The 25,250-nt window shown below is 54.3% G+C and overlaps 1 protein-coding gene across 3 annotated transcripts; it reads right to left on the bottom strand.

Moving 5' to 3' along the window:
* Positions 1-836: 836 nt before the first annotated feature.
* On the bottom strand, positions 837-22,378 carry CAMSAP3 (calmodulin regulated spectrin associated protein family member 3). Of its 3 annotated transcripts, XM_043975755.1 has the most exons (19): positions 22,092-22,378; positions 13,172-13,425; positions 12,929-13,051; positions 12,639-12,725; positions 12,403-12,435; positions 11,724-11,771; positions 11,284-11,422; positions 10,167-10,306; positions 9,531-9,624; positions 8,951-9,005; positions 8,685-8,758; positions 8,496-8,565; positions 6,150-7,719; positions 5,930-6,069; positions 4,070-4,326; positions 3,867-3,966; positions 2,398-2,510; positions 1,936-2,054; positions 837-1,781 (listed from the first exon to the last, which is right to left on the bottom strand). In XM_043975755.1, the coding sequence occupies exons 1-19, from the start codon at positions 22,237-22,239 to the stop codon at positions 1,479-1,481; spliced, it is 3,867 nt and encodes a 1,288-aa protein (XP_043831690.1). In that variant the 5' UTR covers positions 22,240-22,378; the 3' UTR covers positions 837-1,478. The 3 variants fall into 3 exon arrangements, with proteins under 3 accessions (XP_043831690.1, XP_043831691.1, XP_043831692.1); XM_043975756.1 differs by lacking the exon at positions 11,724-11,771; XM_043975757.1 differs by lacking the exons at positions 11,724-11,771; positions 12,403-12,435.
* Between the last annotated feature and the right edge of the window lie 2,872 nt (positions 22,379-25,250).

The following is a 25,250-nucleotide window of genomic DNA, read 5'->3' as shown; positions in this document are numbered from 1 at the left end:
TAGGCGGCATCGGGCAGCTAGGTGGCACAGTGGATAAAGCACCAGCCCTGGATTCAGGAGTACCTGAGTTCAAATCCAGCCTCAGACATTTGGCACTTGCTAGCTGTGTGACCCTGGGTAAGTCACTTAACCCCCATTGCCCCACAAAAAACACAAAACAAAAAAAGTAGGTGGCATCAGGCAGCTAGGTGGCATAGTGGATAAAGCACCAGCCCTGGATTCAGGAGGACCTGAGTTCAAATCTGGCCTCAGACACTTGACACTAACTCTGTGACCTTGGGCAAGTCACTTAACCCTCATTGCCCCACAAAAAGAAAAAGGAAAAAAAAAGGTGGCGTCCAGAACTGGTGAGATGCCTATATCACTGCCCTCCACAGTACAGCCGTGAGCATCCCTAGAAACCATGGTTTAGTATGGAGACTGACAAAGAGGAGTCAGAAGTGAATGGTGGCCAGGGGCCTGCACACTATGACATGAGAAACCCTCTGAGGGACTGGGACCTTCAGCCTGGAGAAGACAGGCTTAGGAAAGGCCCAGATGGCTCTCTTCATGGACTGAAAGGACTTTCTCTCCAAGAGACTTGATTGCTTTGATGCACCTCAGGAGGATGAGCAAGGAGAGGAAATTCTGCCTCAAGATAGGAAAGTTTTAGGGCTAAGCTGCAGTGGAAATACTGGGGCGGGGGGGGGGTGTCAGTGCAGAGGCTGGATTTGGGGAGGGATCGCTGGTTAGGGACTGCTCTGTGAGCTTGGCAACCCTGAGCTTGCCCACCCACCCTCCTCCCCTCAGCTTCTAATCACCCCCTTCCTAGGAGGGAGGGGTCAAGAACTTCTCTTTAAATTATTTTATTCAAGATGGGGAGGACAGACAGGGGCAGGGGGTTGTTGAGCTGAGCCCTGAGTCCTTGAAGCTCCCAGCTTCCCCCTCCCCACAGCAGGACACAACACATAGATGAAGGAACTCCCTCCAGCCTTCCAGGAAAGAAGAGGACCTGGAGGGATGGGGGGCAAGGAAACCAACCCCCAAAACACCCTCCAAAAAAAAATTAGAATGCAGGTCCAGGCCCCTTTGGAATCCAACCTTGGCTAGGGCCAGAATTTATAAATTGGCTTTCCAAAGGTTTGGAGATTGGGAGCCCCCCAACACTGGGGACCAAAATCTGTCCAGGCAAGAGGTGGCTGGGGCGGAGGGGAGGGGGAGCAGGGAACAAAGACATCGCCTCCAAGAGGCACTGAGAGAGAAGAAACATGCAGATGGGGAGGGGACTGAGGAGGGGGCCGGGCCCCCTTCCAGCCCTCAGTCTCCTAAGCAGGGAGGGGAGAAGAGCCCAGGCTGGGGTAGGGTGGTACAAAGCACCCCCTCTCACTCCATCCGAGGGCCTCCACCATCCCGCCGGGGAGCCGCCCTCGGGGACAGAAGGCCCCAGGCTGGCTCTGGGGCAGAGTCCAGGCCTCAGTGCTAGGCAGGAAATGTCTGGGCTATTTAGGGGTGCTGGGCTTCTTTGGGGTAGTGGGTTTCTTGGTCTGCCAGAAGTGACCTTGGATGGTGATGGCATCCACACTCATGGACATGGTCTTGGCAGGAATCTGTGTGAAGCGCTTCCGGTCAGAGTTGTACTTGTAGATGCCCTCCACCATGGACTTGGTGATGGTGCGGGGGCCATAGCCAGCCAGGCGTGACATCTCTTCCGTCTCCCCAGAGAATGTGTACAGGGCCCGAAACTGGCAGCTGGAGTCCCGGAAGAGGATCAGGAAGTGGTTGGCTTTGCTCTTCTCGATTTCCTGGGATCGGGATACATTGTTAGGAAATCCAGAATAAACAGAAGAACTGGAACCTTGGCAAGAGGAATGGGCTGGGGAGGAGAGGGGAGGTGAGCTCAGAGCAAAAGGGACGGGGATTTCTACAGAGATGGCGTGGGCCCAGCCCTAGACTGACCTCCAGGATGCGGTTCTTGTGAGATTCATTGACCTTGCCAGCCAGGCAGCAGTGGGCCAGTGCGTTGTGAATGATGTACTTGTTGGACTTGGCGCTGGGCTCCTTGTACAGTTTGGGGCCTGGGGCATGAGGGGGTGGGAGGGAAGGAAGTTATAATCAGAAAACAAGCATGAGAAGTGGCTCGATCTCACCTTTGTAAAAATGCCAACAAAACAGCCTTGTGAGGGGTGTAGTATAAACTACTTGACACTATCCTTACCCCCGGTCTACACATGAATAAATTGAGGTCAGAGGAGTGTCCAAATCAGGATTCAAACCCAGATCTCCCGATTCTGGGGGTCCAGTGGTTCTTCCCACTGCATCCTGTGTTAGGTATAGAACTCGCTTGCCCCCCCCCAACCTTTGCCACCATCCTGTCTCCATTCATTTCCTGTTCCAACTAGTGCCCAGTCAAAGCCTTACCTGTGTATTCTGGAACAGAGGCCGGTGATGAGGCAGTACTCCCATTTTCCCAGTCCCGATCTCGGTTACCTAACAGACGACTGGGGGACATGAGGCCGGATGGAGAAGGGGCCCTGAAGAGAAGGGGATGTCACTATCAGGGGGGAGCCTGGCACATGGTGCCTTCTCTAGGCTCCCTCATTCACAGAATCTCAGATTCAGAAGGAAGCTTTGAGGATCATCTTGTCTAACTGCCCATGATGGATAACCCCTATTTATCACATTTTCTTTTTTTTTTTTAATGTTAGTGAGGCAATTGGGGTTAAGTGACTTGCCCAGGGTCACACAGCTAGTAAGTGTTAAGTGTCTGAGGCTGGATTTGAACTCAGGTCCTCCTGACTCCAGTGCCAGTGCTCTATCCACTTCACCACCTAGCCGCCCCTGTTCATCAGCCTCTGCTTAAAGACCTTCTGTAATGGAAGTCTTTTGAATAGTTGGGAAGTTCTTTCTTAAATTAAGCCTAAATCAGCCTCTCGGCAACTTAGAATCTACCCTTTGCTACCCTCTTATACCAAAAGCTCCCTTGCAGAGACTTGAGGACCATGATCCTTTCCCCACAAAGTTTTCTTTTCTCTAGGCTAAACACCACTCGCTTCTTCAAATTATCCTTGCAAGGTATAGTCGCCAATTCAACCGAAAAAACATTCATTAATTGCCTACTTCATGCCAGAAAACGGGGATGCCAAGAGTATGTGCACATCTCCCTACTTCTTGTCTGCCCTCCAAGTTGACATCAACACATTAATCACTACCCTCTGCACCTGGAAATTCAATAGTTGTGGATAGTCTGTACTATTATCCTGCCCAGTGTTTCCATTTTGTCCTCAAGAATGGCATGATATCTCTTGTCAAATATTTTGCTGAAATCCAAGTATAATATAGCCATTGCATTTTCCTGATCTATCAGTCTGGTCAAACAAAATGGGCAGCGGGGCATCTAGCATGATTTGTTCTTTTTTATTATTTGATAGTATTTTTATTTTTTTCCAATTACATGTAAAGATAGTTTTCATTCATTTTTGGAAGATTTCGAGTTCCAAATTTTCCTCCCTCCCTCCCTCCTAAAACCAGCTAGCAAGCATGATTTGTTCTTGATGAGTCCACGCTGATTCCTGGTGATCCGTGCTTCTGTTTCTAAATATTCATAAGCCGTCCCTTTAATAACCCATTCTAGAATTTTGCAAATTTGCCCCAATTGTAGTGGCACATAGGACTGGTACTGAGAATAACTAGCAAAAGCCCAGTATGAGTTTAGCTTGCCCATAAGGATGGTAGCCTTAAGGAAGTTAACCCAACCAGTGAGCAGACCACCTGCCCACAGAGATACACAGTCACGCTGGAAGCATATACATTGACAAGCAGACACACTGACACGCAAACTCAGATTGGGTAGGTTTGTGGAGGGAGGGCGGGGAGAGGTGTAATTATACCTGGATGTGGGCCTCTTTACCCCAAGGTTGTTGGAAGAATCATTGGCCACAGTGGAAAGGGACAGGGTGGACTGGGAGTAAACTTTGCTAAGTCGGGACCCTGGTAGGGAGAAATAGGAAGTAAGATGCTCAGTCATATTATTTTCCCTTGGCAACCTCCTGCCCACCATCAGCAATACTGGTTCCCCCCTGCTCCCCCTTACCCAAGAGACCTCGGGGACTGCGGCCTAGGGCTGAGTCGTCACAGCAGCCAGATCGAGGTCGAGGGGGCCGACGGGCGCCCCCTCTTCCAGGCCCGCCCCCTGTCCCTCGAGGCCTCAGGACTTTGTCCAGGTCGTCCATCAACTTGAGCTGTGCCCGCCTCTCATATTCTTGTCGCGTAAAGTCCCCTCTCCGGGCTGGGCCTTCCTCTTCCAGGCTGGCCCCAGCCCCAACTCGGGCCCTTTCCTCCTGGGCCAAGCTGAGGAAAAACACAAAGAGGCCCAGAGCGGGAAATGAGGGGTGAGCACCTGTCTTTGGGGAGCTTGGGAGAGGACCAGTGTGTATGTCAGACTAAATGATAGTTCGGGAAGGGCAACACAGGAAACTTGTGCCACCCGTGTGCCCTTTGAGGAACGGTGGGTCTAAAATTAGGTAGGATTGTGGGTAAAGCGCCCCTAAACCCACCACATCACCAAGAGGCTTTCAGGTTAGCTAAAAGAGAACTATAAATGTGTAGAATGGACCAATGAGCTTGATTCAGTGCATGCAAGAAAGGTCAGGCCCCAAGAGATTTGACAGGGTCTGGGGATGATTAAAAGACTGTGAGATTAAAGCTGAAAGGAATCTTACAGGTCAATCATATAGCAGGGAAGGCCATCAGGGCCCATTTATCTAGCTTATAATAACAGCTAGTATTAATAACAATAGCTAGTATTTATATACACTTACTATACACCAGGCATTGTGCTAAGCATTTCACAAATATTATCTCATCTGATCCTCAAAACACACCTAGGAGTTAGGTGAGGAAACCAAGGCAGACAAAGGTCAAGTGACTTCCCCAGGGTCACACAGCTATCAGTTATCTGAGGCCGGTTTTGAACTCAGGTCTTCCTGACTCAGAGGCTGGCACTGAGCCACTCGGTTGTCCCCTTAAACAAGGACACTTCTACAACATACCCTAAATGTGGTCACCTTGACCTGCTCAGAGACTTGTAGCAAGCAAGAGGAATTCATTCCCCTTTTGAACAGCACTACCTGTTGGGAAGTTTTTCCTCTTTCCCTAGTCTGAACTCAGCCATTTTACATGAGGAAACTGAGGCTCAGTGATTCACCCAAGGTCCTACGGACGGTTAAATGTCAGAGTCAAGACTCGAATCCAGGTTCTGAGATTCCAAATCCAGGGCTCAACACCTCATTAAGAGATGAGGGTTCTCTGCCCCCAGGGAGCCAGATGCTCTAGGCAAGGGAGAATTATGAGAAGCCAAACTGGGCATTGGAATCTGGCTCCACAGAGCCTGAGACGGGGCAGATTTCTTTAATGTATCCATCTAGCCCCTTCTCCTAGGGATGTTATTTCTGAAACTGTATACCGAATTTTTGTTTCTTTTGAGTAAGCCTCAGCAAATGGACTGATGGGGTCCAGAGGGTGGGAAGTCAGATTCCAGAAATAAGCAACAAGAGATGGAAAGGGGGCAGCTAGGTGGCACAGTGGATAGAGCACTGGCCCTGGATTCAGGAGGACCTGAGTTCAAATCCGGCCTCAGACACTTAACACTTACTAGCGGTGTGACCCTGGGAAAGTCACTTAACCCAACTGCCTCACTAAAAAAAAAAATGGAAAGGGGCAGGGAAGCAGAGAAGGGGTATATGGGGCAGGTGGCAGCAGGCTTCTGAGCCCAAGGACCTGGTCAAGCCCAGAGAGGGCCCAGGAGGCAAACCAAGTCCTCAGCGGGTGCTCAGGAATCAGAAGAAGGGGGGGGAGAAGAAAGCCCCAGAGTCTCTGGCAAAAGGCCTCAGGAAGCTGCCCAAGAGCCAGGGCAGGACTGGGAGATGGGGGGAGGGAGCCGGTCAAGGCTCACCGGGCGGCTTCCTCCTTCTTCTGCTCCCTCTCCACCTCGAGCCACTGTTTCCGCCTGCGCGCCTCGTCTGCCCGCCGCTGCTGCCGCTCGAGCAGGCTGGCCCGTTTCTGTGCCATTTCATCTTCTGGCTTCTCTTCATCCTGTAGAAAACATCCACCTATCTTTCTGACAGCTCTCATCCTGGTCCAGGCAACTTTCCCAGAGTTCCCCTGCGTCTCACCTTATAGAAGAAACCCAGGCCGGTGCGTGGCTCTCCATTCACCGCCTCCTCCAGAGAGTCTTCCCCTCCAGGGGGGCTCCCGTCCCCGTCGCTGTCCAGGCTCCCAAGCGGGATCTCGATGAGCCCTGGCCGGCCAGACGGGGTGGCAGCCCCTCCTAGGGGCTCGGCAGGCACCTCTCCTGCCTTGGGTCCAGGCTCAGGCTCTGGCTTTGAAGGGCCAGAGCCAGGGTCAGGCTGATCCTCATCAAAAAGGATCGAGGAGCGCGTCTGAACGGGGACCTGGGATGGTGAGAACTTGCGCAGGTGGGGAAGAGTGTCCACATCGTGCGGTGGAGTCAGTACCCGAGTCAAGGGCGCCAGCCGTAGCTCTGCCGGCCGCGCATGTTTGGGGCTACGGGGAGCCGGGGTGGAAGCAGGGGCTGAGGATCGGCGTGGGGGCGGCTGGGGCGATCGAGGGGGTGGGGCACGGCGCACAGGGGCTGGGGAGGGGGCCCGGGGCCCAGCGGGGCCAGGAATGATCCAAGCAGCGGCAGGGGGGCCAGGCCCAGGGTGCTCGGGCTCCCGCAGGAGCCGCTGCTGCTGGTCCGTGAGCCGCTGCATATCCCGCTGCAAAGAGCTCAGGGCCGCGCTCAACTTACTGACCGCCCGGTTGTAGTCCCCCATGCCCTCATCTGAAAGGCGGCCAGACACCACCTCCGGGGAGAAGGTCACCATCTTGGGCCTTTCAGAAGGCTCTCCACGGCCCTCGCCAGCTGGCCTCTCCCCAGGTCCTGAGCCCGGGGCACCTTCAGCCGCCTGCACACCAGAACCACCGTCCCCTTCGATGCCATCCCCATCACTCTCCCCACCAGCCTCGCGCTTCTGCACCTGCAGAAAGGCGCTCTTGCCCAGCTGCTGCCGGTGCTTCGCAAAGATGGCCTCAATGCGCCGCTTCTGGGCCTCAATAGCTCGACGTTTCTCCTCCAGCCTCGCCCCCAGCTTACTCATCTCGGAGGAGCTCAGAGCCTCGGGAGGGGCCTGGGGAGGACCGCCTGCCCCACCCTCCTCCCCAGTCCGACCCTCTGGCTTCACCAGCTGCTTCTTCCTCTCTGCAAAGCTTGTCATGCGCACTTCGGCCTGGGGAGGCGTTGCGGAGGGCCCCTCAGGTGGGACTGCTTTAGAGGCCTCTCCAGGGTGGTAGGGGGAAGCCAAGGGTGCTTTTGAAGCTTTGAGGCCCCCCTCTGGATGGGGGTAGTAAGCAAGAGGTTTTGAGGTCTCAGATGGATAGGATGAAGACAAGGTAGGTTTTGAGGGTCCCTCGGGGGAATGGAGATAAAAGCCGCCATCGGCAGCACCATCTGGGAGCAGGCGGGGCTCAGCACTGTGGATGATCTGCAGGGCTTCTTCTATGGTGGGGAGGTCCCCAGGTTCCGGGGCTGCCTCTGGGGGAGGCTGCAACGCCGAAACCCTTGGGGGACCCAGGCTATCGGAACTGGCAGAGCGTAAAAGCACTGGGTCACCCATGACCACGTCCACGTCGCTGTCCAGGCCAAAGGGAGTGCTGAAAGATACAGCCTGGGACAAGGGGCGGCTGGGGAGGGCCAGACGGGGGCTAAGACTCCAGCCTTGAACCCCTGGCCCACCCCACGGCCCCCCAGTCACTCTCTATGGCTCTGGCCCTTGACCAGGGGACCTCCCCCCACCCTAACCCTGCTCTTGGAGGTTCTCGGTTCTCAGCAGTAGGCCTAAAACCTGCACCCACCCTTTGAGTGCTGGGCCAGAGCTGCCAGATAGAGCTACGAGGGCACCAGAAACTTTTTTTTCTCGCAGGGCAATGAGGGTTAAGTGACTTGCCCAGGGTCACACAGCTAGTAAGTGTAAGTGTCTGAGGCCAGATTTAAACTCAGGTCCTCCTGAACGGAGGGCTGGTGCTTTATCCACTGCACCACCTAGCTGCCCCTGGGGCACCAGAAACTGACTAAGGGTAGGGCACTCAATACCTTTTAGCCCTCAAGAAAGTCAGCACAGCTGGGGGCAGGGGCAGCTAAGGAGTCCACAAACATGGGACTGAATGAGGCCTTGACACAACCAGTGAGCTTCCCAAAGGGCCCATTCTTCATGAAGACCAGGTGGCCATCATCACAGACTCTGGCCAGTGTACAGACTGGTGGGCCTGGGGGAGGCTGTTGCTCAGTTCACTGACCACCAATAGATGGAGGGGGAAAATTGGGGCTAACAAACCAGGCACCTGACTTCCTCCTCCTTCATTCCTTCTCCCCTCTGGCCCTAAGCTGCTAACCCCACCCCAGTTCAGTGTCAGCCCCACCTCCACCTCTACCCCCAGGTTGCTCAGCTCTGACTCCTCACCTGAGCTGCCGGTTCCACGCCTTCCCAAAAGCCTCTATGTGGGTCATGGAGGGTGATGACTGTAAGGAGCCTGTAAGGAGTTCAGAGGTCAGCTCCAGCTACCTCATTAGGACCGAGACACTGGGGGGGGGGCAGGGGGACAGAAGCAGGTTGCCCCTCTCCTCCCACCCCCACCCACCTCCTTCTCACCTGATGAGCTACGGAGGGGAGACTGTGGCCCCCCTGGAGACAGCAGTGGGTGCCGGAAGTTGAAAACAGGGGAGCTGCAGGGGGGAAGGAGAAGCAATCACCTCATGTGCTGCATCCCTGCCCCCACCATGCCCAAACCCAGAGCAACAGGACCTATGGGCTCTGCCCCATGCCTCAAAGGGGAATCCAGTGGCTGAGGGGGAGGGGGACAGAACAGAGGGACCCGTGGGGCTACTGGGGCATCTGGTGTGGGGACGAGGCCGTACCTGGCTCCGTTGCCGCTCGGTGGGGTGGAGGCTTCGCTGACCCCCGGAGAGGAACCTGAGGCAGAGGTGAAGGGAATGTGAGGCCACAACCCGGGGAGCACACCCAACCCCAGGCTAAGCCCCAGCCTCACTCTAGGTGGGTGCTACACAGTTCACCCTCTACTCAGATGCCTCAGTTCACTGGCCTCACCTCACCCAGTAACAACAATAAAAGCGAGTGTGTATGTCGTACTTATAAGGTTTGCAAAGTACTTCATTTTATTCTCTCAAACAACGCTAAGATGTATTACCCCCATTTTACATTATTATTAATTACATTATTATTATCTTCCCCACTTTACATATGGGGAAACTGAGGCAAAGAGATTCAGTAACTAGCCCTGGGGTCACATAGCTAGGCAGTATCTGGGACAGGATTTGAACTCGGGTCTTCCTGACTCCAGGTCCAAAACTGTGGCCATTTTACCTCCCAGCTACATCCCAGAAGTTCTTTTTCTTTTTTTTTTTCATCCCAGCAGTTCTTGAGGTGATTCCCCTTGTCCACTCGGCCTCCCTGTCCCAGTCCCCGCTCCAGCCTCACCTCTCCCATCTGGCAGTTCTTTGGGCCTCACAAAGTCTGGCTTCAGCACCTCAAAACACAGAAACAGCTCGGCCAGCAGCACAGCCACATTGGTCTGGGGTTTGAGAGACAGTAGAGTCAATAACTGGAAGGGGCCTCGTAGCCCACCTCCCAGGCCAACCCAGGCCTGCGACAAAACCCCCTCCACAAGCAAGCGGTCAATCAGCCTAGACATGAGAAACTGCTATGACAGGGAGCTCAGTACTTCCCAAGGCAACCCATTCCACTTAGGCTGGCTCTTGTCCTTATCATGTGCTCTCTACAATTTCCTCCCTTTTCCTCCCTGTTCAGCCTCCTGGGCCCAGGCATAACAAGACCAAGTCCTTTTCGAGCCCTTCAGTACTGAAGACACCCCCCCACCACCCCCACCAGCCATCCCTTCTCTAAGATAAGTATCTTGGGATGGTTGGGGTTAGACAGGGAGAGACAGGCTGAGCTGAGAGGCGGAAGCCCACTGGTGGGGGTATGGAGCGGGGCATGACACTGCTGCCAGTGCCCCTGTGCAGAACCCCCTGGGAACCCAGGAGTCCTTATCCTTCTTCCCCTAGCCCCAGCTCAACTGTCAGGGCTCCGGTGGGGCCTGGATACCAGGGTCACCTTGAGAAGGGGGGGCACGTAGAGCAAGTCCTCCAGAGCCAGGGGGCAGCCACCTGGCAGGCGGGCAGCACAGAAGTCCTGGACCAGTTGAAGGTTGTACAGACTGTCTGCTACAGACATGGTGTCCTTCAGGCATACGTCTGTAGAGAGACAGGAAGGCGCACCTGACTACTGGGATACCTGGGATAGGGGGCCCGGCTGGAGAATGGATTTTTGCCCTCTGCCCACCTTGTCCCCGCTCCTGCCAAGGGGCCTTCTATTTATCTTGTAGGGGGGTGTCTGGGGTGTGTGTGTATGTGGGGGGATGAGTGTGTGTGTGGGGGGGGGTGAGTGTGTGTGTGACTGTGTATGTGTGTGTGTGTGTGTGTGTGTGTGTGTGTATGTGGATGGGTAGGTGTGAGTGTGTGTGTGTGGTGGGTAGGTGGGTGTGACTGTGTGTATATGTATGTGGGTGTGAGTGTGTGTGGGTATGTGTGTGTATGTGTATATGTGGATGGGTAGGTGTGAGTGTGTGTGTGGGGGTGAGTGTGTGACTGTGTGTGTGTGTATATGTGGATGGGTAGGTGTGAGTGTGGGGGGGGGTGGGTAGGTGGGTGTGACTGTATATGTATGTGGGTGTGAGTGTGTGAGTGTGTGTGAGTGTGTGTGTGTGTATGTGTGTGTGTGTGTGTGTACACACATGTCATCATCCCAACAGAATGTAAGTTCCTTGGGGCCAGGGTCTCTTCATTTTTGTTTTTGTGTCTCCAACACTATGCCTGGCACATAGGAGCCACTTGTTTTGTTCAATCATTTCAGTCATGTCCAAGTCTCATTTGGGGTTTTCTTGGCAGAGATACTGGAGGGGTTTGCCATTTCCTTCTCCAGTGCATTTGACAGATGAGGAAACTGAGGCAAGCAGGGTGAAGTGACTTGCCCAGGGTCACACAGCTGGGAAATATCTGAGGTCAGATTTGAACTCACGAAGATGAGTCTTCCCAATTCCAGGCCAGGCACTCTATCCACTGTGCTACCTCACTGCCCCACGGAGGTGCTTAATAAATCCTCACTGATTGGTTGGGGTCTGAGGTTGGCCAAGAGATACAGATGCCTGGGTCTGGAGAGCCGGCCCACTTACCCTCGAGCCTCAGCAGCTGGGGGCAGTAGCAATGGATGATGGCAGCCAAGGCAGCTCCGCTGGCCAGATCCTGGAGGCCCGACACGACAGGGAAGCAGGGGGCCCTGCGGGCCACGGCCCGGTCCTTTCGGTACCGGATCTGTGGGGCAAAAGGAAGGGGTCAGAGGTCAATGGTCAGAGATGGGCCAGAGTCGGAGAGCATGCAGCTGGTACAGGGAGGCCAGGTGCGTGAGTCCTTGAGGCTACAGGGGAGAGGGAGCAACATGCAGCAGAAGGGGGGACGGAGGGGCCCCTAGAGCAAGCCGGAGCGAGTGCACAGCGGGAGGGGCCCTCAAGCGCTGGACAGCTGCTGGGAGCCAGCCCAGCCTGGCCTGGTGGGGAACAAGAGCAGTGACACGAGGAGCAAAAAGCAGGAAGGACAGAGGTTGGAGATACGTTACCACAGGGGGTTTGCTCCCCGACTCCTTCAAACAGAAGGCAACGGCGTGCTGAGGGGGCGGAGAGGAGGGGGCGTCAGCGCGGGGGGGCCGCAGCGGGACACAGGCTCCAGGCCGGGGGGGCCCTGACCTCATCCTGTCTGCTGAGGGCTCCCCCACCCCCGAACCGGCCCCACCCCCGGGACATCCTGGAGGGCTCAGCTAGGAGGGGAGCCCCATTCCTTAACCTGTCTTTGGGGTATCTGGCCTCTCCCCCTCTTCTCTGGGGCTCCCTCAGCCCCTGGCTCAGACCTTAGGGACAAGTCAGAGGCTCGTCTTCTGGTCAACACTAAGCCATTCGCAAGAGCTGGGCCTCAGGGAGACCTGTTGACCCCTCCCCCAGCTCTGGCACCTTGGGGTGGAGACGGAGGGAGCCCAGGAGAAGCAGGCAGGGCAGCAATAGCATGCAGCAGGACGCCTCCCCCAGGGGCCCTCAGGGCTGCAGAGGCCAATGTGAGCAGAGGATCCGAGACCCCCAACTTCTTTCTTGGGGGGGGGTGATGAGATCCCAGTTCTCCCTACCCTAACCCCCGGCCCAGAGGATGACCCCCCCCCTTGCCCCTTGCCCAGGGCCGCAGATCCTCTGTTCACAGGTCAGGGCGCAGGGACAGAACGGAGCTGGGGACCAGGCACACCCACTTACGGGAACGAGCTTCCAGTACCAGCGGGTGGGACACTGAGGCGCAGAGAGGGGCAGAGAGGAGGAGAATGCAGCAGTGCAGGGGCAGAGACAGAGAGATACAGAGAAAGTCACAGCCCAGCCCTGCCCTGTCCCAGTCCCAGCCCCAAAGAAGAGGCAGAGGGACAGCCCAGCCCCACGAGTCGGGGTACGGCTTCCCCAGGCCCGTCCCCAGCCCCACCCCACCTGCCAGGCCTCACCGAGGGCTGGGCAGCACTGTCTGCTGGGGGCACCGGGGTTCTCTGAGCTGCCTCCCGCTCTGTCATCTCCTGGAGCCTCCGCATGGTCTGGGGGGGTGGGGCGTGGACAAAGGTCAGTGAGAGGTTCTCGAGGCCTTGATTCTAAGAAGGATCTTTTAAGGGGCCTGGGAGAAAGTCTAGACTTTGGTCCTGGGAAGATCAGTGAAGGACTCTGGGGCCTCAGTTCTGGCTGGCTCTTGGAGTCATTCCAGCAATCCCCCTGCCCCCATCCCCACACCTTCTCTGCCTACCGAGTCAACCCAGAGAAGGAGCTTGTGTTCCCAACTGCCCGGGGCTGCAGGGACAGGCAGGGATGCAGTCCACTCTGAGGCGAAGGCTGTCATGAGGGCATCGATCACAGCCAAGTGGGCACCCTGCAGAAAAAAGAGACAAGTGGGGCGGCAGGAAGGAGCAGGTGCTTCCCTGCTCCCGGCAGCTCACAGGAGATAGCAGGGGACAAAGCTAACGACAAGGGGAAGGGTTTGAGGCCTCACCATCAGGATGGGCTGGTGTCGCAGGTCAGCCTCCCGCACAGGCCGATCAGGCAGGGCCGGGGTCAGACCCCGCCGGGCCAATAGCGTCAAGAGGGCAGCGGGGCCGGGTGGGGCCTCAAGCTGGGGTAGCGCCAGCCGCCAGGCCCGGCAGTACAGCTCGGCTGAGAGGAGCAGCCGAGTCACCGGAGGCTTCACATGCTCCTGGGCATACTGGTCTGTGTAGAAAGGCTCCCACAGCTCTGAAGGCACATGCTCTGCAGGAAGAGACACAATCTGTGAGCGTGGCCTTAACCCAGAACCTCCTCTCCTGCCCCCTGCACAAGGGGCCCCTCAGTGGCCTGCGGAGCCATCCAGCAAGTCCTGGGGGACTTCCTGGAGGAGGAATCCCAGAGGTGAGAATTATTCCCCAGGATAGGACCAGAGGGACAAGGGTTGCAAGTTGAGTCTAGGTGTGGTAGGAGAAGATGAGGCAGGGAACAAGGGCAGGTTCCCCCAGACTTTGAGAGCTCACTCCCTTGGCATCTGGGCCAAACCCAAGCCCAGGCAATGAAGCTGCTCTAAGCAGGCAAGGGAGAAGTAGGCTGTAACCCTGCACTGAGCCAGAGGAGGAGCCAGGAAGAGCTGAAGGTAGAGGGTTTGGTTAAGAGGCTGTTGCAATAATTAATAACCCTGGCAGAGGTGGATGAGGTCTGGACTTGGGATGGGGTTGGGGGATAGAGAAAGCCTTGAACTCACTAGACCATATATAACTATATAGCTCTACTGTATAACCTTAGGGAAACCACTTGGCCTCAGTTGCCCTCCCTTGAAGGACTGTGGTGAGAATCTAATGAGATCATGGCTCCCTACTACTCCTTACATAGTGTCAGAGGCAGAATGTGAACCCAGATCTTAACCACTGAGAAGGGTACTGGACTTGGAATTAGGAGAACCTGGGTTTACATCTCACCTCAAACACTCACTAACTGGACAACCTTTACCAAGTCACTTAACCACTGTCTGCCTCAGTTTCCTCTTCCATAAAATTAATAATAGCGCTGACCTCCCAAGGTTGTTTTGAGGATCAAATGTGCGTATATCTATGCCCACTGTTGTTACTATTAATGTTGTTATTATTCCTGGCAAAAGATAAAACCCGAACCCTTCAAAGCCTTATTTACACAGCCTGGAATTATCTTTCCCTTCCCGGCTTAGTTGCTTCATTTATTCTTGCAGAATGTCACTGCAGAAAGGAATCCCAACATCGACATTTGCTCATTCATACAACAGGGATAGTGGGATAGAGGGCTGGATTTGGAATAAGGAAGGCCTGGGTTCAAATCTAGACGCTGGCTCTTCCAAGCTATGGGAAGCAGACGGTTAAGTTTCCTCTTCTGTAAAACAGAGGTGGAAATAATCTTCCTCATAAAGTTAGGCTCTCTACCTGCTAGGGATTCTATATCACTGCTTTGTGTGAACTCAAGCAAGCCCCCTCGCCCTCATGTCACCTCTGTGGGCCTCAGTTTCCTCATCTGTGAAATACTTCAAAAGGTTGTTATGAAGGATATGCTTTGTCAGTGTTGAAGTGTGAATTTTTTTTTTGTTTTTTTTGGTTTTTTTAGTGAGGCAATTGGGGTTAAGTGACTTGCCCAGGGTCACACAGCTAGTAAGTGTTAAGTGTCTGAAGCCAGATTTGAACTCAGGTCCTCCTGACTCCAGGGCCAGTGCTCTATCCACTGTGCCACCTAGCTGCCCCATGAAGTGTGAATTATTATTCATATGACAAACATCGACTGCGTTTCTGCAGGGTGCCTAACTCAGGGCTGAGGGAGACAACAGAATTTAGATAAGCAATGGTTTCAATCCTCAAGGACTGGGCTGGGGAGAGAGTTGAGGCAGGGAGACCCACCAGGAGGCCTGGGGTGATGGAGGTCTGTACCAGACTGGTGGCAGGGTCAGAGGAGAGATACAGGAGAGATGTCACAGAGGTCGAAGGGACCCAATTTGGCAACAGATTGGATTGGACAGAGTATGGATCTGAGGATGGCGGTCGAGAAGATGGGATTGCCTTGGACAGTAAAGTAGGGAAGTTTAGAAGGGGGCAGGTATGGGGCAGCTAGGTGGCACAGTGGATAGAGAACAGGCCCTGGATTCAGGATGGACCTGAGTTCAAATCCAGCCTCAGACATTTAACACTTACTAGCTGTGTGACTCTGGGCAAGTCACTTAACCCCAATTGCCTCACTAAAAAAAAAAAAAAAAAAGAAGGGGGTCGGTGGGCAAGGTTTGGAGAGAAATTAATGAGTTCAGTTTTGGACACATTGAATTGAAGATGCCTACCCAAGATCCAGTTCAATCTGGAGTTAACTCCAGTGACCTCCTAAATGACCTCCGGGATCAAATATAAGACCTCTTATTGGCTTTCAAAGCCCTTAATAACCTGACCCCCTCTTACCTTGCCTGTCTTCCCATGCCTCCTACCATATGCCTCCTCCCCACCCCCTGCCATGTCCCCTTCGATCAGTGACACTGACTTCCTCTCTCCACCTCCCAACCTCCCACAAGATGTTCCATCTCCCAAATCTGGGCATTTCCTCCGGCTGTCCCCCATGCTTTGGATTCTCGCCCTCCGCCCAGCTTCACCAGCTTCCCTCAAGTCCCAGCTAAAATCCCACCTTCCGCAAGAAGCCTTTCCCAAACCCACCCCCTGAAGCTGAGTGCCTTCCCTCTGAGATGCTCGCCAGACCTGGCTGTTGATGTGCTGTTACCCCCACCCCCGCCCCGCCCATCAGGCTGTGAGCACCTTGAGGGGAGAGACCTCTTCTGCCTTTCTTGGTCTCCCTAGCAGTGCCCTATACAGAGTAGGTGCTTAATAAAATTCTGTTGACTTATCTTCCAGATAAAAAAAAAAAACTGGGTGCTCCCTCCCCTGAACATAAACCAGTCCCTTCCTGCTTAGTACTACCTAGCATAAATAAGAGCATATTTGCCATATGTTATCTTTTGTGTGTGTGAGGCAATTGGGGTTAAGTGACTTGCCCAGGGTCACACAGCTAGTAAGTGTCAAGCGTCTGAGGCCAGATTTGAACTTAGGTCCTTCTGAATTCAGAGCTGGTGCTCTATCCACTGTACCACCTAGCTGCCCTGCCATATGTTATCTTACTTGATCAGCACAACAACCCTGAGAGGTAGGTGCCATTATCCCCATTTTACAGATGAGGAAACTGAGGCAAAGAGAGGTCAAATGACTTATCTAGAGTCACACAGCTAATAAGTATCAGAGGCATGATTTGAACTCAAGTCTTCCTGGCTCCAAGTCCAACCACATAACAATGCTCCTAAGTCTTTGTTCATAGGGTCTCCCTTGCCAAGGACTGCCTACCCTGCCCTGCTCATTTCCACCTGTTGAAATCCTACTGATCCTTCAAGGTCCATCTGTGATGATACCTCCTTGATGCAGCTGTCCTGGGTTTCCCCCAAGTCAGGAGTCCTCCCTCCTCTGTCCTCAACTGAATTCAACAAACATTTATTGTCTACTATAAACACTGAGAATAGGAAGATCAGATGAAAAACCAGGCCCTGCCCTCAAAGAGCACACATCTCATCAAAGAGGGGAACATTCTACTTTCTTGTTGTCCAAAACGGCTTATTCTCTTCCTCCCCCAGCCCTCCCCCCATCCAAACTCCCCTATTACAGCTGAGGGCACCACCATCCTCCCAGACAGCATTGGTGTCATCCATGACCCCTTATTCTTCCTCACCCCCCAGAGCCAATCGGTCCATCTCACCTTCATCGGGTATCCTACACGTTCCCCTCTCTCCTCTGACCTTCTTACCATCCTGGGTAGGGCCCTAGGGGATCACCTACAGTCTGAACTACTGCAGCAGCCTGCCTGTTGGTCTCCCTGCCTCCATCGCAGTCCAGCCTCCGTTCAATGTCAAACTGTCCTCCCTAAAGTACAAGTTGATCATGTTGCCCCCTACCCACCCACCCCATAAAGTCCAGTGGCTCCCTATTACCTCTGGGCTCAAATGTAAAACCCTGTGGCACTGAATATCCTTCACCACCTGGCCCCTTCCTGACTTTCCAATCTTCTTAGACTTTACTCCCCTCCCCAGACCCAGCAACCTTGATCCCTCACTGTTCCTCATGGGCAACAACCCATCAGCCAACTCTGGTTCTTTTCACTGGCAGTCCCTTTTTGTCCTCACCCCGACTCCTCGCCTCCCTGGCTTCCTTTAAGACAAATTAAATCCCACCTTTTGCAAGATGCCTTTGCTAGTCCTATCCCCTGACCCCTCTGTACCTTCCCCTCCATGTAACTTTCAGTCTACTCTGTAGATTTCTTGTGTGCCCACAGTCATGTGCATGTCACACACCCCCCCCCCTCCCGCCATTAGATTTCGAGCTCTTGGGGGAAGGGACTGTTTTTCCTTTCATTGTATCCTCAGAGCTTAGTACAGTATAGTGTCCAGCACACAGTGGGTACTTTAAAAAATGCTTGTCGACTTGACTTGTTCAACCAATCTACCCAGCCATGAATCAGATGTTTGCATGTGTCCCTTAACCCCTGTAACGATGGCTTTCCTTTTTTTTTTTTGTGAGGCAATTGGGGTTAAATGACTTGCCCAGGGTCACACAGTTAGTAAGTGTTAAGTGCCTAAGGTCAGATTTGAACTCAGGTCCTCCTAACTCCAGGGCCAGTGCTCTATCCACTGTGCCACCTAGCTGCCCCTGTGCTCCCTTTTTTATATAGCACTTCAAAGCTTGCCAAATGCCTTACAAATATTATCTCATTTCATCCTCAACATCAAGCCTGGAAAGTAGATGTTATTATTATCATCCCCATTTTACAGATGAGGAAACTGAGATGGAAAGTCAATGGTCTAGCCAGGTTCACATGGTTCCTGAATGTCTGAAGCTGGATTGAAGCTGTGAGAACAGGAATTGGGTTTTGCTGGTGCGTCCCCAGCTTTTGGCTCTCTGCTGGGCACACAGTAGGTGCTTCACAAGCATTTGTTGATGGAACCAAGTTTTCTGGAGCATTTTCATGTATACCCAAGAGCTGTCCAACTTCAACTCAAACTTTTTTTAATGTAATAAATGTTTTTATTTTTTATCAATTCAAACTTTTTAAAGCACCTACTCTGTGACAGGCCCTGTGTTTGGGGCTAGAGAAGCAAAAGGTTCATGCTATGATCCCAGGCCTTGAGGAGGAGTCGACATTCTGCTTGGGAGAATAAACTACTGAAGGAGAGAAGTGCATTGGAAACACCACTGGATCACCTATATCAGGGTCTGAACCCTGCCCACCATACCACACCACAATCAGATACACTCTGAATCTCAGTCCCCTCAGAGATAAAACAGGGTAGAAAATGCCTGCTGTATCTGCCTCCCAAGGCACAAATGTGAACATGTGTAAAGGGTTTTGGAAACCTCAAAGAATACCTGTTAGGATTAGGATAGGACGGCAAGATGGCACAATGCAGAGAGTGCCCGGTCTGGCATCAGGAAGACTCATCTTCCCGAGTTCAAATCTGGCCTCATACAATTCCCTAGGTGTGTGACCCTGGGCAAGTCACTTAACCCTGTTTGCCTCAGTTTCCTCATCTATCAAATGAGCTGGAGAAGGAAATAATAAAGCACTCCAGTATCTTTGCCAAGAAAATATCAGATCTGGCCTCAGGCACTTCCTAGCTGGGTGACTCTGGGCAAGTCACTGAACCCTGTTTGCCTCAGTTTTCTCATCTATAAAATGAGCTGGAGAAGGAAATGGCAAACCAACCCCAGTATCTTTACCAAAAAAACTCCAAAAGACATCATAAAAAAAAATTATACATGACTGAATTGATTGAACAGGGAGTCATAACAGAGACAAAGTAGGGAGATTGTGAGAGAGAGCACTTTAGGAAAATTAGAGGAGGGAGAGAACTTTTTCAAACTGGGAGGGGGTAGAAGTTTGAGGAAGGGGCGGCACCTAAGCTAGGTTTTGTAGGACTTCAAGAGGCAGAAATAAAGATAGAGTGTATTCCAGGCATACAGAAATAAAAAAGAGAGTGAGATGACATTGAGGAACTGCTAACAGCGGTCCAATTTGGCAGAGACCCAGAATACACGCAGGGGAATAGTATGAAATACAAAGAGAAAGGTAGATTGGAGCCAGATTGTGGAGAGTCTTAAATACCAGGCAAGGGAATGTATGTTTGATTCTGAAGGCAATAGGGAGCCCCTGAGGCTTCAGGAGCAGAGGAATGGTATGATAAGCCCTATGCTTATAGGAAGATTGCTTTGGCAGTTGTGTGGAGCAAGGATTGAAGAAGGGAGAGGCTAGAGGCAGAAAGACCAATCAGGCTTTGACAATATCCCCCCTGGCATTATTAGAAGTGAGAGGACCCACGCATGAGCCCATTGGTAACTAACTGGAGTGGATAAGGGAAAGAGAAAAAGCAAAAATAATCCTAAGATTTGGAACATGGTGGGCTGGGTAAATGGAGCTACCACGGGGAGGAATAGTAAAGTTGGGAAAACAAGGAGGTTAAAGAGAAAAGATGGTTATCGCTCACTTTGGGGCATGTCAAGATTGAAATCTCTCAGCAGTCTCTTAGATGACTGAGGAGGAATGGCCTGGGAGCGACTGGAGATTAGGGTTGTGATCTCAGAAGAGGGAGGATGGCTAGAGGTACAGACCTGGGGGTCATCTGCAGAGAAGTGGTCAATGAAGCTAAGGCCCAGTTCAGATAGATAGACGGGGGATGCTTCTATGTCTGGGGGAAAGGCAAGAGCAAAGAGACTGCTTGAAGAGGACTCTGGGAAGCCACAGATCACGGTGCCTGGGAGTGGGTAGGGGAGAGGGGGCATCAGACTGAGCTAGGGCTGTGGGCACAACAACTAGCACTTTAAAAGTCTGTAAAGTCCTTGCCACACATTATCTCATTCAATCTTCACAACCATCCTGTAAAGGTAAGGACTAGAGGTATAATCACCCCCACCTTTTACAGAAGAGGAAACTGAGATCCAGAGAAGCTAAGTGACTTGCCCATGGTACATGATATCAGAGGCAGGACTGGAACCCACATTTCCCCTGGCTCAGCAGCCCTCAGGGCTCAGCCAGCAGAGAGTCCAGTCATTGCTGTCTCTGCTTCCAAGGATCAACAAAACCCGAATTTCTTTGCCTGGCCATCTCTGGCCCCTGCCCACACAGTCCCTCAAGATAGCACAAACTCACAAACCCCAAATACATGATATGCTTTGCTTCATTTGATCTGGTGAACAATGGGAACTCGAATTCAGGTCCCCTGACTCCCACCCCACTGTAGGCACTTCACAAGCAAGGCGTTTCCCCTCAACTGCTGTGTTTCAGAACTCCCACAGAATGACAGACTGTCAGAGAGGGAAGGGCCCCCAGAGGTCCTGGAGTCTAACCCCCTCCTTTGACAAATAGACTGAGGTACAGAGAGGGTCACAGACCAGTCCAAGGTCACACAGCAAATTAGTGACACAGCCTGGACGACCCCAGGTCCCCTGACTCCCATTTCAGGGCTGTTTCCATTCTATCTCCTCAAATTGGGAGGTTCTCCTCACTCTGTTGAGCAGAACAGGCCTGGCTAGAGGTCAGATAACCAGGAAAGAGCCCAATCTAGGAGTCAAGACTCCTGGGTCCCTGAAAGGTGCCTCCTCTTCCTTTGAGATGAGCCGGGGCAGGGAAGGGGCAAAGGGATTTATGGGTAAACAGAAGCTGTGGAGGGAGAAAGCCGAGAGAGGACACAAGGGCTGAGATTCCATCCCGTCCACACCGGCTGTGTCTGTCCCTCTCCCAAACACCCACAGAACAGGTTGGTCTGGGCTAGGGCAGCACCTTGGGGGGAATATCCCTTGGCTTTGATGGGAAGGATGATGCCTCCTCTGATCCCTGCCTCTCTCCCAACCGTGGAGCCCTTAAAGGCCCAGGTTTAATTAACCCTGGTCACCTCCTCTCCCAGGCAGCCATGAGGAGGTGAGGATATTGGGCTCCCAGCTCCACCCTCGGAGGGGAGGGTATTCCCAGGGGCAGCTGAGGCTGGGGAGGAGCTAAGGCTTCAGCTAAGGAAAGCAGGCCTGCCTTCTGAGAGGCTGGGGGCAGCTGGGTGACTGAGTCAGGGTCTGGGAGCCATGTGGGTCAGTGTGTGGACACGGAGGGCTAGGCCCCTGGCTGGTTAAGGAAGCCCATAGGGTACCAAGTACAGTCCTCCCTAGGCCACCTGGTTGGGGACATTCCCATACTAGGGGCCAGCGAGCCCCACATCAGCTTTAAATAAAAGGGGGCCAAGACAGACAGCCCAGAGGAGGCAATAAGACCAGAACCTTGGCCTCACCCTCCCAAGGCTACGGCCCGGGGAGGATGGCCTGGGGAAGGGTGGGGTTGGCTTGAGTGGGTGGGAAGGGGTGCCCGGACCCCCAGATGCTAAGGAGAGTGGCCGGGATTCGAAGACACCTGGGTCCTGGGTGAGGAGGCGGGGGCTCCAACACCTGGGTCCGGGCAGGGGGGATGGCCGGTCCCTTCCACCCCAACCCCTCCCCGGCCCCAGCTCCAGCCGCAGGCGGGGGAGGCAAAGTCCAAGCAGATAGAGAGGGAGCAGGGGGAGGGGACGGGCCGGGGCCAGGGAAGGGAGAGGAGGAGTAGGACTAAGAGGCGGAGGAGGAGGCCCCGAGCCCCCGGGAACCCAGGAGTCCCCTGCCCCTCCCCCCCGAGCAGAGGCGGCGGCCGGAGCGCACAAAGCGGGCGGCGGCGGCGGCGGGGAGCCGGCGGCCGCCCGCCCCGCATCCCCCTCCCCGGGCCGGCCATTGTTCCCCGGGGGCCCCGGCGTTTTCCCGCGGGGCCCGAACCCGAGCCCCGCCCCCCGCACCTGCCGCGCCCCGGCCCCGGCCCCACCGCCCCCCGGTCCCCGCGGCCCGCGCTACCTGCGCCCCCGAAGGCGGCCCGCAGCACCCAGGCCAGGCTGGCGGCCGTCTTGGCCCGCGGGAAGTCGTACTGATCCAGGGGCTTGATCTCGGGCACCAGGAAGGTTTTCCGCAGCGGCCCGGGGCCGGCGGGCGCCGCCTCCACCATGACGGCGCCGGGGATGCGCTCTCCGCTCTGGCCCGGCCGAGCCCGACGGGCCTTGGCTCCCCTGGGCCGGGCTAGCTCCGGGCCGAGCCGCCGCCGGTGTCGGTGCCGCCGCTGCCGCTGCAGCTGCCGGGCTCCGGGCTCCAGGTGCAGCAGCGTCCCCCCACAACCCTCCCCCTCTCCTCTCCGCCCCGCCGCGGCCGCCGCCGCCCCGCCCCGGGGGCCGGGCCTCAGGTACGCCCCGCCCCCCGCCCGCGCCCTCTCCGGGACCCAGGCGGCCGAGCCCCCACGTTCCAGATCCCGAGGAGACCTAAGCCACCGGGATCTAGATGCCGAGCTCGGGGACCGGCGCGGGGCGCAGAGGCTCCCTGGGGATCCCAGTCGGTGTCTGATGGGGGGCGTGTCTAAGGGGAATCCTCTGGGTCTCCCCAGGTCTTGGGGTGCAGTGTAGCAGCGGCGGGGTGGGGGCGTATGAAGGGTGGTGCTTTCTGGTTCCTGGACACCCCCGGGAGGCACCGCCTTCCGCCCCCCCCCCGCCCCAGGCCCCAGACAGACTGACTGACAGGCCTCCATTGTGCAGCTCCTGGGCACACCTGAACTCCGCACACAAAGAAGGCCTGTCTGTCCGCTGGGTCTGCGCCCGGCCGCCTGATCGTGGGTGGGTGCGCGGCAGACAGGCAGGTGGGAATGGGAATTGGGGTGTGTTGGGGCTTGCGTTGTTCCAGCGTGTGGATATGTCTGTGCGGGGAGGCGGGTGTGGACACACAGATGAGACCCGGGCGTGGGTTTCTATGTGTGTACATGAGAAGGGTGTATGCCTTGGCTCAGTGTGTATTGGGGAGGGAGACGTGTGTATGTGTGTGCATGGGAGGGGTGTGTCTATGTGGAAGGGAGGGGACCTGTGCTGTATCTCTGCATGGGAGAGAGATGTGTGTTTGTGTGTAGATGGGCTGTGTGATCCAAGGAAATCTGGGATGGAGGTCCCCAGGGTCTGATTCTAACTTGCTGAGTGACCTTGGACTCCTTGGTCTCTGAGGTACCTTTCCAGGGCTCTGATTCCATGTTAAAGTGGACTGTGGGAAGAGCTGAGTTCAAAACCCAGCCTCAGACACTTGATACACACTAGCTGTGTGACCTTGGGCAAGTCACTTAACCCTCATTGCCCCGACCCCAAAAAAAAGTGGATGTGGGGACCTAAATGGAATTAAGCCTGCCAAGCTTCTATCTGTCTATGTATATACTGGAGCCAGGAGGTGGGCATGTGGCTGCCAACAGTCACACCTATGTGTTCATTTTTCACGTGATGATCAACAATGATTCCCATGACCTTTTCAGCAACAAAGGACAAACTGGTGCGTGGGCACCAGTGCATGTATGAACAGAGGATCTCATAAAACTGCAAACCTGTATATCTGTGTATGTCCAACACATACGTGTGAATATCTTCACTGACATATGGACACATAGATTCAGATAGGTTTAGAGGCTCTGGGCTCAGGTGTATGTAGGGGCAGCCTAAGCAGCTACTGGATTTAGCCCCTTCAGACCCAGAGAAAATTCAATCAAGCTGGGATCCTAGTGGGGACAGCCTTGGGAGAGGAATGGGAATCAGCTTTAGGAATTGGAGAGTCCGGGGACCCTGCTCCCATACCCAGGTGGTTCTGCTGAGAACCACCCAGGAGTCCTGGCCCCAGGACCTGCAACGTGGTGCTGTCTCTTAAAGAATTTCCCCTAGAGGCAGTCTATTATGGTGAAGAGCAGAAGACCTGAGTTCAAATCCCTAGAGACAGTATGACATAGTGGATAATGTTGGTTGGACTTGCAATTCAGAAGACCCAGATTCAAATTTCAGCTCCGTTGTCAACTTTGTGACTGTGGACAAGTCACTTAATCTGTTGCAGCCTCCATTCCTGAAGAGGCTGGACTCCAAGGTCCCCTCCAACTCTAGAGCTATGATTCTACAAACGACAGGACAGGGAGATGGATGGCCTCTTCTTCTTTGGGCAAGGTCCGGAATGCCAGTCTTCCCAAACTTATGTCCCTCACCAGAGTGCCTTTGGCCCCTGCCCCTTCTTGTTCCCCCAGCTTCCCCCGGTGGGCTCCCTTTCTATTACTAGCATTGGATCTTGTGACAGCACAAGCTGGGGGAATGGGACTGGGGCAGCCAGAGTGGCATGTCCTCCCGTGAAAGAGAAAAGGAGCTGGTGCTTACCCCCCACCCTGAAAATGCTCCCTTCCCAGGACCCAAGCACTCAGCCCTCCAACCCCCACACTAACCTGACTGGTACACCCAGCCCAGAGCTGCTGCATGGCAGGGCAGCTGGGTGCCTCCTGCTGGGGTTCCACCCACGATGCCCAGCTAATTGAAGCCCCAACCCTCCCCCGGGGGGTTGTTCCCTGGGACAGGGCAGGCCCCACAGGCCTGGGCAGCTCCCCCAGACAGCCCGGCTCCCCCAGCTACTTTGGGGTGTGGGGAGGGGGGACCAAGGTATCTAAGCCCTAGGTGACCTTCTTGTAGATCTCGCTTTTCTCCCTCAGGAGCCCAAATTCTCAGTCTTCTCGAACTTATCTGCCTCACTAGAGTGCCTGTGGCCCCTTCCCCTTCTTGTACATCCATCATTCTCCCCTAAATAAGACCTAGGTGCATGACACCCTGGAGCCTGGGGTTGACAGTGGAGAATTTCCAGGTCTAATTAAATGGGCGTTGGTTAACCAGCCCCAGTCATTAAAAACTGAGACCCAGCTACCTGCATCTGGGAGGGCCCCTGGGGTCTCAGAGGAGTAGAAATATCCAAACCCCTTTAGAGTCATGGGAAACAGTGGAAAGATCACTGGACTTCGAGGCAGAAGATAGGAGTTTGGTTCCACTTCTGCCACCACCCACCCACCCTAATTATGGGCAAGTTGGCTCGGAACCTCAGTTTTTTCATCTGTGAAATGGGGACAATAAACACTTGTATGACCTACCCCAGAATCAAAGGAAGTAATGTCTGTGAAAATGCTTTGTAGTAATA

The sequence above is a fragment of the Dromiciops gliroides genome, chromosome 1, assembly GCF_019393635.1.
Source record: "Dromiciops gliroides isolate mDroGli1 chromosome 1, mDroGli1.pri, whole genome shotgun sequence".
NCBI lineage: Eukaryota > Metazoa > Chordata > Mammalia > Microbiotheria > Microbiotheriidae > Dromiciops > Dromiciops gliroides.
The sequence above is the reverse complement of the archived record's forward strand: the minus strand, read 5'-3'. Positions and strand labels throughout refer to the sequence as shown.